This window comes from Jaculus jaculus, chromosome X (assembly GCF_020740685.1).
Source record: "Jaculus jaculus isolate mJacJac1 chromosome X, mJacJac1.mat.Y.cur, whole genome shotgun sequence".
NCBI classification, from domain to species: domain Eukaryota; kingdom Metazoa; phylum Chordata; class Mammalia; order Rodentia; family Dipodidae; genus Jaculus; species Jaculus jaculus.
Genome location: NC_059125.1, coordinates 147,778,728 through 147,796,820, shown reverse-complemented (window position 1 = coordinate 147,796,820; position 18,093 = coordinate 147,778,728). Strand labels below are relative to the sequence as shown.

General features: G+C 42.0%; 1 protein-coding gene across 3 annotated transcripts in view; it reads left to right on the top strand.

Annotated features, from left to right (window-relative positions):
* The window catches only part of Tmem185a (transmembrane protein 185A), a 30,496-nt gene extending 12,766 nt beyond the window's left edge, over positions 1 to 17,730 (top strand). For 2 of the 3 annotated variants that reach the window (XM_045139833.1, XM_004668934.3), the window contains 6 exons: positions 769 to 945; positions 3,192 to 3,399; positions 10,322 to 10,405; positions 15,699 to 15,875; positions 16,369 to 16,492; positions 16,732 to 17,730. In XM_045139833.1, coding sequence (XP_044995768.1) covers positions 887 to 945; positions 3,192 to 3,399; positions 10,322 to 10,405; positions 15,699 to 15,875; positions 16,369 to 16,492; positions 16,732 to 16,976 — 897 coding nt within the window. In that variant the 5' untranslated portion in view covers positions 769 to 886 and the 3' untranslated portion in view covers positions 16,977 to 17,730. The remainder of the gene's footprint in view (positions 1 to 768; positions 946 to 3,191; positions 3,400 to 10,321; positions 10,406 to 15,698; positions 15,876 to 16,368; positions 16,493 to 16,731) is intronic. The other variant, XM_004668935.2, reaches the window with a different exon arrangement.
* Positions 17,731 to 18,093: the final 363 nt, after the last annotated feature.

The following is an 18,093-nucleotide window of genomic DNA, read 5'->3' as shown; positions in this document are numbered from 1 at the left end:
TATAAAACTTACTAGCCATTGTAAATATAGTATACATACTTAAATTTACATGTCATATAAACATACCACATGCGTACCTTTTTTCTCCTTTTTGTGTTAACAATTTTCTTGTTTTGGAAATGGTATCATTTGTAGCCCAAGCTGGCCTTGAACTCAGTGTTCCTCCTGCCTCAGCCAACAACGTTCTTAGATTATGGGCACCATGCCTGGTTCTTCTTCATTCTTCTTTAGTTTCTCTCAATGTTACCTTTAAACAATAGAATTAAATCAGTTAATGACAGAGCTTGACTTTATCCTGAACATGTCAACCTTGGGCAGTCTTAATGTTGTGATCTAACTAGTTTTTGTTTTTTTCATAGAGTATTTGCTCATCTAATTTGTGTTCTTCCCTATAAGCTAACCAGTTACTTCTGGAACCACTAGCAGCATGGTCACACCCTCTCTGCTTCCCAATGCCTCAGAAAGAACCCATGTTTTCTCTTCCCAGCTTCCATCTCACTTTCCCATAGCACTATTTCAGCAACTGTTACACTGCATTTTAATTGTGTATTTCTGTATGGACCCCCTTCTATTGGGACACACTCAGTAGCAGGAGACTTAACTACTCTGTTTTTTCCTATCCCTAATCCAATATACTACATAGAAGTTTTCAGTTAACAGTTGTTGAATTAGTGACTATGAGCTGAGAAGTAATGCTGTTATCCCTCCCCATTCAGTATCATCTGTTTGTAAAAATGAGCCCTCTTTAATCATTTTGCTTTTTTCTAGTAAATTCCTCATTTATGCCTGTCTGCTGCTGTTCTCTGTGCTGCTGGCCCTTCGTCTGGATGGCATCATTCAGTGGAGTTACTGGGCTGTCTTTGCTCCAATATGGCTGTGGAAGTTGATGGTCATTGTTGGAGCCTCAGTTGGAACTGGAGTCTGGGCACGAAATCCCCAATATCGGTAATGCTGCTTTATAAAACCCACTGGTCTCTATCCTGAGAGAATAGAATTTTGGTTTTTTCTCCAGAGATAAAATAAGGACCATTTTCTTCCTACTTAAAGTTCTATGAGAACTATACTATAGGCAGCAGATCTATTCAACATTAAAAACGTTAGGTGTATGATAAGTATTTTCTTACAAAATAATAATAATAATTATTATTATTATTATTATTTCTTAACAGAGTTTGTTAGTTGGGGTGGTTAAATACCTAGCTGGCCCACAGATTCCCAAATACTGAAGTGTTTTTCCATGTTGGACTATGAAACATGAAACTTCCCTCTGCCTAGAGTTCTAGCTATCAGGTAGCTGACTTTCACCAATGTAAGCTGGCCCAACAAATGTGTGTCCTTTAGGTGGAGACTGAGGGAGATTGAGAACCAGATGTTGAAAAATCAGAACTTTGAAGGCCATTGAGTTAAGGGCAGTCTGGTATTGCTCGACTGGCTGAAGAAGGGGGATTGTTACAAACCTTCATCAGGAAGATGAGATTGAAGCCATGCTTAATAGGCAAATGGAGAAGATAGACAGATACAAGTTAGGGCCACACTGCTTTTCAAATTCTTGATTATTAGCTTCCAAAAGAAGTTACAATTTAGAACTTTTAAATTATTTTTTTTAATATATTTTTATTTTTATTTATTTGGGAGCAACCGACAGAGAAAGAAAGAGGCAGAGAGAGAGAAAGAGAGAGAGAGAGAATGGGTGTGCAGGGCCTCCAGCCACTGCAAATGAATTCCAGATGCGTGTGCCCCCTTGTGCATCTGGCTAATGTGGGTTCTGGGGAATCAAACCTCGAGCTGGGGTCCTTAGGCTTCACAGGCAAGTGCTTAACAGCTAAGCCATCTCTCTAGCCCAAGAAGTTACAATTTAAATTGTGGAAAATGTGCATTACATAGACATCTAGTTACTTTGAAGTAGCTATTCTGGGTTGGAGCTGTAGCTCAGTGGAACAGCACTTCCCTAGCTTGCAGGAGGCCCTGGGTTTGATCTCTTGCAGTACAGAACAAAATACCGCCTATATACAATGAGCCAGAGCAGGTGAGAGGTATTTATATGTGGCTAGTTTTAAAGTGGTAGATTTTTTTTGGAAAGATTACTTACCTGTGTGGCTCAAAAAGAGATTACATCTCTTTTGTGAGAATTTTTTAAAGGTATTCAATGTTTAGTCCTTAAAACTGACAAATTAACGTTATACTCCCATTACTTGATGTTAAGAAGTTATTTAAACTTTTTTCTCTGTTGGTTTAAGATTTTTTTCAAGTAAAAAACCAAATTGTGTATGTTTTCACAAATGTATTGAATGTACAGACATAGTCATTCTAGTGCAGACACTCATTAATCAGTGCTATGCTACTGGCTCCTAAAGGGATAGCCTCTGACCTTTATTTCTCTGTGTCCTAATCTCTGGTATTTTTATTACCCACAGTCATGGATGTCACAATATTCATCTGCATTATGAATGGGCATAGTAAGCTTTTCAGATGAATTAAAGGACTTTGGCCCATTTGTGGCCTTTTTAATAGTGTTAATCTATTGAGCTCATGATAGTTCCTTACACAGCTAATGAAACTAATTTTGTTTGAGCAGTTTTAACTATTTTGTTCTTTCTCTTTCATCTGCAGGTTTTAATTCATCATAAAGGAATAAAGATAAAAAGACAGTTATTACTTTCTGTTTGCATTTTAAAATAGCACCTAACAAAGTTGCCATATGTTGTTGAATGTAACATGCACTTACTATTACGATGTGTTTTATATTGTTTTAATTTAGTGAGAAATGAGAATTAAGAGATAGCTTATCTTAAGAGGCAGCTATGAATTTCAACACTAGGAATAATCAGCTTGAATAATATTAACAATAACTAATAGTATAATTTAATGTTATGAGCAATTGTTTATGTGTCTTGCAAGGGAAGTAATTGTGGTTATTGCAGTTTAAGAATACCTTGCATATTTAAAATATTTAAGTCTTGCTAGGTTGTACTGTGTATTTCCTCTCATGTAGTTTCCCTTTGGTGTTTCAAAGATCACCTATTAAAGAATAATTCTAAATTAGTATTTGAACTGAGTTGCTTGGTGTCTTGTCAGATTTGCAAGTGACCTTCAGAATGTGACTATTAGTTGGTATTTGCTCTGGATGTACTGCTCATATGGAATTCTGAACTGAAGATGTTTCTACCTCTTCTCCTTCTGTCCCTTTTTAGAGCAGAAGGAGAGACCTGTGTGGAGTTCAAAGCCATGCTAATCGCTGTGGGCATCCACTTGCTGCTGCTTATGTTTGAAGTCCTGGTCTGTGACGGGATTGAGAGAGGAAGTCATTTCTGGCTTCTGGTCTTCATGCCACTATTCTTTGTTTCTCCGGTGTCTGTTGCCGCCTGTGTCTGGGGTTTTCGACATGACAGGTCACTAGAGGTGAGAATTTCTGTTGTTAGTCATGTTTCAAAATAGTTATTGTAATGTTCGTTTCTGGCCTATGTTTGGGACACATTGCACCTTAACTCTAGATTATGGTATAGAAGAAAACAGAAGGCAAAGGAAAGGCACAGCTCTCTCCTTGTTGGCTTTCTCTCCAAACCATAGGTCAACCTTGTCCTAGCTTCCAGTTTTTACAGCCCAGCTTTATCTATCAGTCTTGTACAGAGAAACAATCAATAGAATATATAGAGATTCAGATATAAATGTAGATTTTAGTTTTGAAGAACTTGCCCACATGGCTTTGGGCAGGCAAGTCTGAAATGTGTAGAGCAGACCAGTAGGCGTAAGAGTCAGTAGGAGTTGACACTACAGTTCAGAGACAGGATGCCAGTCTTTACATTTGAGCCTTGAAATGATTGGAGGAACATAAGCTCCTTTAAAAAGTTGTTTCCTTGAAGCCAGGTGTGGTGGCACACGCCTTTAATCCCAGCACTCGGGAGGCAGAAGTAGGAGGATCACCATGAGTTCGAGGCCACCCTGAGACTACTTAGTGAATTCCAGGTCAGCCTGGGCTAGAGTGAAACCCTACCTTGTAAAAACAAAAAAGAAAAAAAAAGTTGCTTCCTTTACAGTGACACATACTTCAGCATTTGATTAAACACCTGGATACTGTACTATAAAACCAACCATACCCCACAATCACACTCTTCATGTGCCCTCTGCTTGCCTCATTCTGTTTCAGTAAATATCAAGTATTTGCTGTATGCCAAGTCCTATGTGCTCAAGTATAAGGTATACACACATGAATTGACATACCAAGACTAGTGATAGTAGCGTTGTAAACAGTTGTGGTAATATTCATGGTGTACTTACTGTGTGCCCAGAATTCAGGTGGCCATTTCACATGTAGTTAGCATCTTAGTAAATATTCCCAACAACCCTGTGAGGGAGATGCAGTTGTTTTCCAAAGTAGATAATTTGTTCATGACCACACCTTAAGAGGAAGAGCCAGAATTCCATCTCTGCCTTTTTACAAAGCCTGAGCCTTTTACAGGAGAGTTGCCATGTACTCATGGATTGATAATGGAACTGGAAGTCATAGTTTACCTTTATCCATGGCATTTCTTTTTATATTTTTAGTTCTTAGTAACTGTGGCCTGAAAATATAATGCAGTACAATAAGATGTTTTGGGAGAGAAACCACATACATATGACTTTTATTATAATACATTGTTAGAATTGTTCTGTTTCATGCTTATTGTTCTACTCTCTTAGTGTGACTAACTTGTAAATTAAATTTTATTATAGGTATATTGTATTTGGGCATTTTCAAAAATCCACTGGGAGTCATGGAGCATATCCTTTGTGGATAAGGTGGAGAGGGGTAGCTTGATGCCTTACATTAAACTGTGTGAATAAAGAGAGGATTTAGAAGGAATATAGAGAATTGAACGTGAAAGTGACCCCAGGTATCAGTTTTAGAGTAAAGTTCCAAGAGCAAGAGAGGGATTTTGAAGTGTATCAGTTAACTTCTCTTTGCTAGAACAAAATAAAATAACCTGACCAGAAGCAGCTTAATAAAGGAAAGAGTTTACTTTCAGGAAGAAGTTTCATGGCCAGGAAAGCACCCTGGCAGAAGCAGGCACCAACTTATTGCATCATCACCTCAGTAGGGAAGAAATAAAGCTAGGAACACCCAGTGGGACTGGACTATAAAACCTCAAGGCCCACCCCACACTTCCTCCAGCAAGACTCTACTTACTGAAGTTCTGGAACCTTCCCTGACAGCACCACCAGCTGGGGATTAAGTATTCAAGCACATGATTCTGAGTGTGTGTGTACATTCAAACCACCACATTCCACCCCTTGCCTCCATAGAATCCTGGACATCTCATGATGCAGAATGCATTCAGTCCAGCTTTAAAAGTTCTTGTAGTTTTTACCAGTCCCAACATTGTTCAAAAGTTCAAAGTCTGAGACTTAAGGCAGTCTCTTAACTATGAGCACTTTAAGTCAAATTAGAAGTTACATACTTCTAACATACAATGACACAGACTTAACATTCCCATTCCAAAAGGGGAAAATGGGGACATATTAAGGAAAGCCCTTTCCTTCCTTAATCTGGTTCTGGTCAAGACTCTATAAGACCCAGAGGGAACAGGACCCAGAGGACCAGGAAGACCTTTGTCTTAAAGGGTGGAGGGTCTACTACTCTAGAACTGGTGGAAAGCCATAGAGTGAGTGTGGCTGGTAAGTAATGGTAGACACTGGGGAGAGACCGACTTTCTGGCCCACTTTTACCCTCTCTGCAGTTCCTTAAGCCTTTAAGAAATCCAAGCACTTTTCTTTTGTTTTCCCCTATGGCTGTTTGCCAGGGACAGCTGAGGAAAACCACATGATTCATGGACTGAACCACCACAGGTTTATGATCTGCAGCTTCAACCATACCTTGTGCTAACAGGACCTTAGCACTGTGGACCCCAGGGGGTAAAAATTTGTTTGGTGGTAGTCATGGGAAAACTATTTTCATGAATGAAGCATAGGCATGTATGCAGTACATTACATACAAAATATCTGTGTTATGAAAATTTCATGACAGGCACAATTAGGAAATAATTGTGTAGTGATGCTTAGTACAGGCTAGGCAATATGGATGCAGTGGAGCAGGCTCTCCTGCTGTCCTACACGTGCAACCCAGTACCATCTGTCATACACATGGCCATTTGTATCATGTACTGCTCTTAAAATTATCCATGTTCTCTACTTTCCTTCTTGGTAGTCCTGTCTCCTCAGCATTTGCTCAGAAAGTTACCCACACTTACAACAAAAACTTTGTTCTCTCTCATATGAAAGAGCGCTCCCCTTTCAAGCCTCTGCTCGTCATCATCTTTTCTCCTGTCATTCACAGTGCAGTGCTTCCAAACATGCTCCTTTACTTACACTGCCTTATTCCTTACTTAGTGCATGCTCAGGTTCCTATCCCCAGGCCCAATACAAGTTCCCAGAGGCGAAGTACAGCAGTATACATCTTTTAGTATACATCTTTCAGACCGTTAAGCATTGTATTAGTCAGCATCTGCATCACTGTGACTAGAAGTAGCTCAAAGGAGGAGGAAATTATTTTGTCTTAGATTTTGAGGATTCATTGTACATGGCTAGTAAGGGTTAGCAAAATGGCTTATATTGCATTATGGAGATGAGAAAGTAGCCAGTGATATTGTGCTCCAAGTACTCACCCTTGGTGGTCTACGTCTTCCAGGTAAACTTCACCTCCTAAGGCTTCCATAATCTATCAAAGTAGTGCCACCAGCTAGAGACAAAGCATTCAGAACGTGGATCTGTGGGGAACATTTCATAGTCTACAGTAGTCCCAGGAGCTCCTACCATGGCTGACACAATAGCATGACTCTCACATCTCTTACTTGAAGGGTGTTATTATTAATCTCTACTGTCAAACTGATCGTGTTAAGAAATGCCTAGGAGAATAGTAAAGCACACTTCTGGATTGTGCTATGAGGGGTTTTCCACAAAGGATTGACTAAGGAAGGAAAATCTGCCTTGAATGTGGGTAGTGTTGACCCAGAGGCTGAGGGCCAAGATGGAATAAAATGGATAAAAAGTTACACATTCTTTCTTCCTCATTCCTGGCTACCATGAGAGGATCTACTCTACTTTGCCACACCCATAATAGACTGACTTCTGAAGCTGTGAGCCTAATAAATATTCCTCAAATTGTTTCACTTTTTTGTCATATTAACAAAAAGTGTGACTAACACAGAAACTTGATAGCAAAGAACTAGTGTAGTAGCTGTGACTTTTCCTGACAGTGTGTTTCAGAAACTTTTAGAAGTGGGTTTTTCAAGAAGTTTGGAAAATTTTAGAGATACAGATTAGAAAAAACCCTAGAATGCTATAAGCAGAGTTCAGTGAGTGGTTTCGATGGGACCTCAAGATGAAAATGTCAAAAGAATGTGGATAGTAAAGACTCTATTCTTGAGGCTTCCTGTGGGAATGAGGAGTCTATCAGTAATGAGACTGAACGCTCTGCATATTTAAATTCTTGCAAACACCTTGCCTGCATTTTGTGTGTCTTGAACCTTTGGAGGCTGAGTTTAAAGGTGCTGGATTAATTATCTTCCAGAGGAAATTTCACAGCAGTTTACCATTCAGCCTGTGGACTGGATATAGCTAACAGCTTTTTAGCCAGGTTTGCAGTAAGAATTGGAACCAAAACCACAGGAAAAACCTGCAGTTTGGGTGTAAAAGGCCATGTGAAGTTAGAGCTAAGGAAGACATGGCTTATGAAGTTATTAGGTCCATGAAAAAGAAGCCAACTAGTTTGCTCCAAGACAATATGAAAGAGTCTTTGAAGGCATCTTAGGAATTGGCTGGGCCACGCCCATCATATCATCAAGGTGTAAAATTATAAAGTCTTTAAAAAAATTTTTTTGAGGGCTGGAGAGATGACTTAGTGGTTAAGCGCTTGCCTGTGAAGCCTAAGGACCCTGGTTCAAGACTCGATTCCCTAGGACCCATGTTAGCCAGATGCACAAGGGGGTGCATGTGTCTGGAGTTCCATTGCAGTGGCTGGAGGCCCTGGCATGCCCATTCTCTCTCTATATATATCTTCCTCTTTCTCTCTCTGTCTGTCACTTTCAAATAAATAAATAAAAATAAACAAAAAAATAATTTTTATTGACAACTTCCATAATTACAGACAATAAACCATGGTAATTCCCTCCCTCCCACTTTCCCCTTTGCAATCCACTCTCCATCACACCCTTCCCCCTGTCAATCGGTCTTTCTTATTTTGATGTCATGGGAGCCCGGCCTTCCTCTTACCTGTTCAGCATGCTTGTCTATTACTAAGGTGTGAGCCCTCTTGACCTTCAGTGTTCCCAACTTCATTGTTTCAACGCTCACATTCACTTTAAACATAGCCTTCCCAAGGCAAGAACAAAAGGCAGAACTCCTAATTTTCAAAGTCCCTTTCCTAACTGTTTAGCTGTGTCTTTCTCTTGCTCCCATAGAGATTTCTTTTGGCCTAGAATTCTGTTGAAGAATGACTGTGTGATTAAATTCCCAGTGACTGTGAACTTGAGATTTTCACTCTATAGACAAGAGTAAGGACTGTCAACCAGAAGAAACCAGCCTTGGGGTCTTTGGGAACAGAGGGTTATCCATAGTAGAAGACAGAGCTGTGAAAGTTTGAGGCATTGATGGCATAAGGAGATGAGTAGCAAGTTATAATGTGAGGAAAACATTGGGTGGGAGAATTCAAGAGAAAGATGTGTGGGAGAATGGCCATAATTTGTTGACTGAATATGAAAGTGAAGGAGTTCTATTTACTCTGTGGTAGGTACCTTCCTGTTGCTGGAACAAAACACCCAATCAGGGAGGAAAGGATTTATGTCATCTTACAGTTTTGAGCGGAAGTTTCATAATGGCAGGGCAAACATGTCGTAAGCAATCAAGCATCTTTTAACTACTAAGCATTCTCCCCAGCCCACATCCCATGAGAAAGACAGCAGAGCATCACATCTTGTCATATCAGCTGGAAGTAAGTAGTCAAGGAGCTGAGTGATACTACCCCAAAGGCACCACAACTTTCCCAGATTTCCACCAGCTGAGGACTGATTCAAAACTCAAAAACCTATGCGGAACATTTCATTCAAACCATGATAGCCTCTTTGAGAACCTTAGTGAATGAAGTTTCCTTGTAGGGTGGAAATGTGGATGGGTTGGAATGTCAAATGGGGCAATAGGGGTTCAAGTAGCTATTTCTAATAGTTACTTCCCCATCGCTGTGTGAAATACCTGACAAGAAGAAACTTAAGGAAGGATTTATCTTGGTTTACAGTTCAAAGATACAGTCCATCGTGCTGAGGAATGTTTGATGGCAGGAGCTTGAAGCACGTGGTCACATTCAGCTCACAATAAGGATTTAGAGGGATAAATCCTAATGCTCTATTCACTTTCTCCTTTTTATTCAGTCCAGGACCATAGCCCATGGAATGGGCTGTCCACAGTTAGAGTGAGTCTTCCCATCTCAGTTATCCTAATCTGGCTTCACAGATATTCCCAAAGATATTTTCCAGTGATGATTCTAAATCCTGTCAAGTTGATAAGCAGAGATTGACCTTCATACCACTTCTGTCTCACTAAGCTGGGCTACAGCAGAAAAGGGGTTAGGCTGAGGGGTACTAAATCATGGGAGGGCTGGGCTTATTTTATTTGAGAGTTTTGTTGATTGATTTTGTTTTGTTTTGAGACAGGATCTCACTGTAGCCCAGGTTGACCTGGAACTTGCTTTGTAGACTAGACAGACTTTGAACTCTTATCAAGCCTTTTTGCCTTAGGCAGCCGCCCAGTCTGGGTTACAGGTGTGAGCCATCATGCCTGGTGTGAGGATTTACTTTTAATCGGAAATAGAGAACTTCTTTCTTGCTGGGAAAGGTAAGTGGCATAGTTAGCGTGAAAGGTGAAATTTTAAAATAATCTGTAATAGCTGACTTAAAGTGACACAGTCCTCAATGGATAGGGTATAGGGCTGAGCCCTGGGTAGAAGGAAAAGGCAGTAGGAGGACAGTACCAAGTAGAGATGATTGTTGCTAGGGGAAGGAGGGGGCTTGGCGGAAGTCTACTGTTGATTGTCTCTGGTTTTGGTATACCCGCAAACAAGCTCCTTATCGGACCAGGCATGCTCTCAGACCCACAGCAGGGACCAGACAACAACTGAGCAGAAAACTGAAACAGAAGACCTGTTAGCATACCTACTATGCCCTTGTACCAAAACTCAGGAGCTTCCAGCTTAACATCATAAAAGATTTACTTTGTCGTAATTCACATTACCTGTCAGCGTGTTAACCAAGGAATGCAGCTGCTGCTTTGTTTACTTGATCCTTCTCTTTCTTTTCAGTTAGAAATCCTGTGTTCTGTCAACATTCTTCAGTTTATATTCATTGCCTTAAGACTGGACAAGATCATCCACTGGCCCTGGCTTGTATGTAGCCTTTAAATCATTAAATAAACTTACTATGGCAAAAGTAATTTGTGCTTATTTTAAGAAACTTGTAAAAGGCAAACAAACATAGATGAATAATCACCCATAATATCACCACTAACAGCTAACATAGCAATTTTTTAAAATTCTCTTTATGTGTACAAGTAGTTGGGATTATTCTCTATGTAAAATTTTGTATGCCACCTTTTGTTTTAACATGCATAGCACAAGCATTTGTTCATGTTAGAATGTCTTTGTAACCATAACTTTTAAGGCTTCATTGATGCAAAGTATTCTTCATTTCCATTTACCAAGCCATCTAGATGTTGTAGTTGTTGCATTTTTTGTATATGCATAGTAGTATGTGTGATATGGTGCACGTATGGCGTGTGCATGTACATGTGTTGATGTGTTGCTCTGTAGACTCACCTCTCACCAGAGGAGAACATTAGAAGTCCCCCTCTTAGCATTCACCCACCTGTTTTTCTTTGTGACAGTCTCTTACTGATTCAATAGCTTTCCATTCGTGAGCCCCAGCAATTTTCCAGTCTTTCTACCCCCCCCCATGGGATTACAGATATAGGTAGCCATGCCCAGCTGCTTACATGGATTTTGGAGATTCAAACTGAGGCAGTCTCAGTCCCCCTAAGGGCCTCATGCTTGCACAGGAAGCATAATTGAATGCCTAGCCATTTCTCTAGCCCTGTTTGAAATTTTAAAATGTACAATAGTATGTTGTATACTTGAAGTTTCCTAAAATTTTAATCACATAATTGTACATGTGTATGGGGACCCCTAGGAACTTCTAGTACATGCTAACAGTGTATAATTATCAAGTTGAAATAATTATCATATCTGTTACCTCATGCTTATTTTTTTTAATTCATGTTAAGAATATTCAAAATGTGGGCTGGAGAGATGGCTCAGCTGGGACGAGTGCTTCCTCCATGAGCATGCGGCCCTCAGTTTGACATCCAGCACCTATGTATAAAGCAGGGTGTGGTAGCATATGCCTTTAGCCCTAGTGCTAAGGAAGGCAGAGGCAAAGACATGAGGAATGCTGGGACTCCCTGGACAGGCAGTTGGTTGCAGTTGCCTTCTTGTTGCTGGCATGCAAGCAGAAGCAGCTTGTGGGAGGAAAGGGTTTATTTTGGCTTACAGTCTTTAGGGGAAACTCCATGATGGCAAAGGAGAACATGGCATGAGCAGAAGCTGCACATTGTTGGCCCCATCCAGCTGTGCCTCGGAGGATGTTTAATGAACATGCAGCACACAAAATATGATTTAAAGAAGGGCCAAGGAAATTCACTGGAGTGAAGCCCCATCCTGACTTTACTCTCAGGTTTTATTTAGAGTTTTAGGAAGTAAAAGCTATGAGGAAACTGGACATTAGACTGATCATTAGTTGTTGGCTTACTTTATTTTAGGAAATCTTTGGAGAAGCTGATGAATTCCTTGTGTCCTAGGAACTTCACCACTGGTGCCCAGTTTTCATGTCCTCAGGCTCAGAGTGTACAAAGTTTAACCTGTTATGAATTAGCTTGATAACTGCAGGACATCACCTCCTGACCAATATCGGGTAGACAATACCAGCATGAGAGTGTGCCAAACACTGGCAAGAGGAAGCTGGCTATAACACCCATAAGCCCACTCCCAGCAACACACTTCCAGCAAGGCTCCATTTTCAAGTTGCCACCAGCTGGAAAGCAAACATTCAGAATACATGAGTTTATGTTAGACACCTATTACAAACCACCACATAGTCCTTAACAAAACCAGTGAACTTCAGGTTCAGTGAGAGATTCTGTTTCAGAGAAATAAGACAGAAGAGCAATAAAGAAGGATGCCCAATGTTTTCTTCAGGCCTCTGTACATGTGTTCATTAGGACTGGAAAGATGGCACTTGCATGTGAAGCCTAAGGACCCAGGTTTTAAAAAACATTCAAAGCCGGGTGTGGTGGCACACACCTTTAGTTCCAGCACTCAGGAGGCAGAATTAGGAGAATCACTGTGAGTTCAAGGCTACCCTGAGACTACATAGTGAATTCCAGGTCTGCCTGAACTAGAGTGATACCCTAGCTCAAAAAAAAAAAAATCAAAATCCTATTCTCTTAGCTGTTTTTAAACATTCAGTTAATTACTATCTACCATAGTTATCCTATTATTCTATAAAAAATAAAAGGTTTTTCCCCTCTCCAAACTCTAGTGTTTTTGTGTATAAAAATCCTTGACTAATTTTGCATTTTTTAAAAGAAATACTCCAGAAACAGTATTACTATGCTGTAGGATGGAGGGCTTTTTGATATATTTTTGTTCATTTTTATTTATTTATTTGAGAGTGACAGAGAGAGAAAGAGGCAGAGAGAGAGAGAATGGGCACACCAGGGCTTCCAGCCACTGCAAACGAACTCCAGACGGGTGCGCCCCCTTGTGCATCTGGCTAACGTGGGTCCTGGGGAACCGAGCCTTGAACCAGGGTTCTTAGGCTTCACAGGCAAGCGCTTAACCGCTAAGCCATCTCTTCAACCCAATGTATTTTTTAATCTGTGTGTGTGTATGTGTGTGTGTGTGTGTGTGTGTGTGTGTGTGCGCGCGCGCGCGCACGCACACATGCAGGTGCCATGGCACACATGTGGAGGGCAGAGAACAACTGTGGATGTTGGTCCTAGTACCTTATTTATTAATAGGGTCTCTGGTGCACCACTGTGTTTATCAGGCCAGCTGGTGTGCAAATATCTTAGGATTCTTGGGGATTCATCTTTCTCTGCCTCTTGTCTCACATACGAGTGTTGGGATTAGACACTTGCCACCACACTGACATTTTACACGGGTACTAGGGTTGCACTCAGCAAGTGCTTTACCCACTAAGACAACTCCCCAGTATAGACTGGGAGTTTCTTAAAACATTATTTTTTATTAAAATTTTATTTATGTAAAAAATACTAGGCTTGGTCTGGCATGGTGGCACACGCCTTTAATCCCAGCACTCGAGAGGCAGAGGTAGGAGGATTGCCAAGAGTTCGAGGCCACCCTAAGACTACATAGTGAATTCTAGGTCAGCCTGGGCTAGAGTGAGACCCTACCTTGAAAAACAAAAGAAAAAAAAAATACTAGACTTCCTGAGGACATTGTCATACATGTAAATCATTGCACTTTCTCACATTTACCCCCGTCCTGTTAGTCCTGTTCCCTAAGTTGTTCTGTCTTAATGTCATATATGCATATATATTTAAATCCTGATTTTATATATGAGTGAAAACATACTATATTTGTCTTTCTTTTTATGTCCATTATCCTCTCCTTCCCCCTTAGATTCCTTTCTCCCTCAACATAACCCCCTTCTTTCATATCCTATATACATTTTTTTTAAATCTACATGAGGGAGGCTGGACGTGGTGGCACACACCTTTAATCCCAGCACTTGGGAAACAGAGGTAGAAAGATCACCATGAGTTCGAGGCCACCCTGAGATTACATAGTAAAGTTTTGGTCAACCTGGACTAGAGAGTGAGACCCTACCTCGAAAAACAACAATAAAAAAATAGATTCAGTAGGAACTTTTGAGATTATTAAATGCATATACTACTCTGCCAACTTGCTTTGGAGAAAGCTTAAGTTAGATATAGTCTTGCAAGGAGTGGGGTCATAGGTCCCCCTTCTAAACTACGGCTTTGGTTAATGGTTGTTTGGTTAAAAGTGAATACATGATGGCACGGTTGGAAGGAAGGATGCATAGATAAATGACCAGCACTACACATTAGAGAATGCAGCATTGTTTCAACTAGCATATGCTTAAAATGAAAGCATGGGCAGAAGAATGATCATACCTGTGGAACATGTGGTTATGCTAGTGTTTTTCAAGTTTTGTTTATTTTTTTACTGCTTAATGTATACTTTTGCACACAAGACATTTTCTTTATCACACATAGTTTACCTTGGTTTTGAAAGTGGGCTGATGATGTGACCATGAAAGAACAGCATGAAGGAGTTGTGGAGAACAAACTTGGAGTGGCAAATATATGTGCTGATCTGCAGGTGTTAGAGCTCAAAACTGTGTGCCAAAAGTGGCTGGTCAAGTTTACAGTATAGTTAATGCAAGAAGAAGAGATATCTGAAAGAGTCCAGGGGGCAGCCTACAAAGGAAGAAGGGTGTATAGGGAGGCTGCCCAAGTGGTGTCCACAGAGCTTAACCTATGGGATTATGGGTGGATGAGACAAGGCTGGTCTGCTATGAAAGCAACATACTCAGAATATTCCTTGACATGGTGGCAGGGTTAGGTAGTGTGACTTACCCAATGTGTATCTGCCAAATTCTCTTATCTTGATAGAGATTGAGGTCAAGGGCTATAGAAGCCAGCCAGCTGAAGTTTCTGGAAAACACCATCTAGAAGATTACATATATATGGGTTTAAGGAGAGTATGTGAGGATTATGTGTGTGCACGGTGTGACAACCCTGCCACATTCCCCTCTGGAGGCTATGATGCCCACAGAAGCTGAGTATGTAAGGAAGCAAGGGAGGTGGAGAGTGTCTATAGGTGAATGTTGATGAGGGGGAGAGTGAGCAGAGTATGAGTGAGTGGCTCATAGAGCAAGTGAAGAAGTAAGTAAATGAGAGATGGTAAGACTGAGTATATGAGTGAGAGGATGGGGAAGTAAGAGGGCGAGTGTGTGTGAGAGTGATAAACCGGCTAACCTACGAGTTAGGGGAATGAGTGAGTGTGAGAGGGAGTGATAATGAGAGAAATGAAAGTAAGGAAGCATGAGTATGAGTGGTAAGGCAGCATGAAGGGCTGTGTGAAAGAGTGACTGGCCATGAGGGAGTGTTTGAATAAAACTGAGAGTGAATGTAGGTGTGAGCAGGAGAGATGAGTGTGTGAATGAGAGTGAGGGAATAAGTGTGAGGAAGGAACTATGAGGGAATGAGTATCAATGAGCAACTGTAACACCAAGTGAGTGACTGGGAAAGAGGGAGGGAATGTAAAAGGAAGTGCATGACTGGTTGAATGGCTGGGCCCAAGGATGAGTGTGTAGGAGCGGATATGTACATGAGGGAGTGAGGTACTGCGAGAAAGCATGCAAGACGACCTTCAGATGCACAGACAGTGCAGGAAGAGGAGCGTGTGTCGGCATTGCTTGAAGTAAGGCCCCATGGAGAATGTGGTGTCCCCTTCTATTCCTATGGCTGTTCTAGGCTGTGGGACTGCCCTTAGTTATACTTGCCCTTGGTAAGTGGACAGACCCAGCAAGGACACAGGGCACCTCTGAAGACACCGTCTCTGCTCCTTCTGACAGGTCGTGTGTGTGCCCCTGTGGATCCTCATGTCCTTTCTGTGCCTGGTGGTCCTCTATTACATCGTCTGGTCTGTCTTGTTCCTGCGCTCCATGGATGTAATTGCTGAGCAGCGCAGAACACACATAACCATGGCACTGAGTTGGATGACCATTGTCGTGCCTCTTCTTACTTTTGAGGTAAGCTTGCTATGAGCACCCTCTTGGGCCCTGAATCTCATCCCTACCTCTACCAGTGTAGCTAGAAACCCTTGGTGTGGCAGGGAGCTATATGGTAGAGGCAGTGCCTAGAGGGAAGGTGAGGACAACGAGAACATGCTGTTTGTCACAGGTGGCAGTCGCAGACAGCAGTCAACCTTGCAGTGATGAGACATCTGAAAGGGAGTTTCATGTCCTGCTGTGTATCAGCATACTATAATGTGAGAACAAAATCTGGGTGGGGTTTCTCTAGTATTTCCAAGTTGACAGAATTTTGTTTGTTCCTACAGAGAAAAGTAAAATCGTACTTGGTCTTTACCCCCAGGATGGGTAGCTTGCTGCTACTCTGTGTGTTGGATTTCCCTGTCACAGATCTGTCGTGGGAAACTAGGGGGCTGACAAGGGAGGTAGCTGCAGACTTGGTCCATTTTCAGAAATTATATCAATACCATCTTGACCATATCGCTTTCTCTAGATTCTGCTGGTTCACAAACTGGATGGCCACAACGCTTTCTCCTGCATTCCAATATTTGTCCCACTGTGGCTCTCACTGATCACACTGATGGCAACTACATTTGGACAGAAGGGCGGGAACCACTGTATGTTCAGAGCGTCTCAGAAGCCACAATTGTGTGTGTGTGTGTGTGTGTGTGTGTGTGTGTGTGTGTGTGTGTGTGTATACGCGCGCGCACGCGCGAGCATGCCTAAGCACTATGAAAGCCTCTGTTTCTGGGGAATCTGGATACATTGTGTCTGTAAAACTGTTCAGGAGGAAAAAAAAGTGTCATGAAAGCCAGTTGAGCCTAGTGTCTTAAAAGGAAAATTCTTTCTTTTTCAGGGTGGTTTGGCATTCGCAAAGATTTCTGCCAGTTTCTGCTTGAAATCTTCCCCTTTTTGAGAGAATATGGAAACATTTCATACGAACTCCACCATGAAGATAATGAGGAAATGGATGAAAGCCCAGTTCCAGAACCTCCTAAAATTGCACCAATATTTCGCAAGAAGGCCAGGGTGGTTATCACCCAGAGCCCTGGAAAGTATGTTCTTCCACCACCCAAATTAAATATTGAAATGCCAGACTAAAGGACACCAGTGGGGACAGAGTGTGAGTGGACTGGGACATACACTCCCCCTTCCTTTGCCCCGATCAAGGCCTGAAATAGAGCAGGGCCTCCAGGGACCTCCATCTCCAGGCTCGTTTGCATCCAGTGCCAACCAGCCACTCACCAGAGCAGGATGCAGGGACGACAGTGCACTGGAGGTGTCTGTGGATGTGGATGCCGGGGATGTGTGAGAAAGGGAGGAAACCACTCCCCTTCACTTGGGCACTTGGGTGTGCTTGTCCATGCAGTACCCACACGGGAATGACCACTGCTACACCTGCAGAAGGACTGTCTGTGGATGCCTTGGCCAGCGGGGCTTCAATGGGAGCACAGACCCTAGAGAACTTGAAATGGAAGGGACAAGAGACACAAGGAACCGACAGCAAGACAGGAGTCTGATCAAGCTGCAATTTTTATTTTTCTCAGGGCACCTTTTATACAGCAGAAGAGGGGAGTTTGTCAGTAGTTTAGGTATTGCTATAATTCTGTTTTGACAGGATAAGGTCATAGGCCCAAGGCCAAAGATTAACGACTTTAACAAACAGTTGCAGGCTTTGTGACTTTCCAGAACAGACAAAATGGAGTCATTACTCAAGACAGAGGCACTTTTGGTTGCCGAGTGCCCAGAAGCCTGACCATAAACTGGCCTTTTGCAAAACATATGCTTCTGTAAGCAGTCTGCTGACCAAGCAGGCCCAGGCAAAATGGAGAGGCTTTTGCTCTATGGCTCCCGACATCTCCTCCCTTCTTTTATACAAAAGAGGGGGAGGCCCGCTTTGCAGCAGTGGGCATTAACCAACTGGGGGAATAGGGACCCGACTCCTCTGTGGGATGTCTTTTTTCCCCACAATCTTTGGCCCTTGGTACCTTTTGGGGAGGGGAGGCAGGGCCTATGTGGCTGGAGAGTGAGGCACGGCCTTAGTGATAACAGTTATGGTACCAGCCTCCATGCAAGCTAGGTATACCTCTCAGGGAATCCAGAAGCAGTCAGATAAGGACCTTCCCTTGTGGTGCTATGCCTCGCACCCATGTTGGTGCCCATATTGTACTCACACACTTGTGAATCAATACGCATAGGTCTGACTCATATGCAGTTC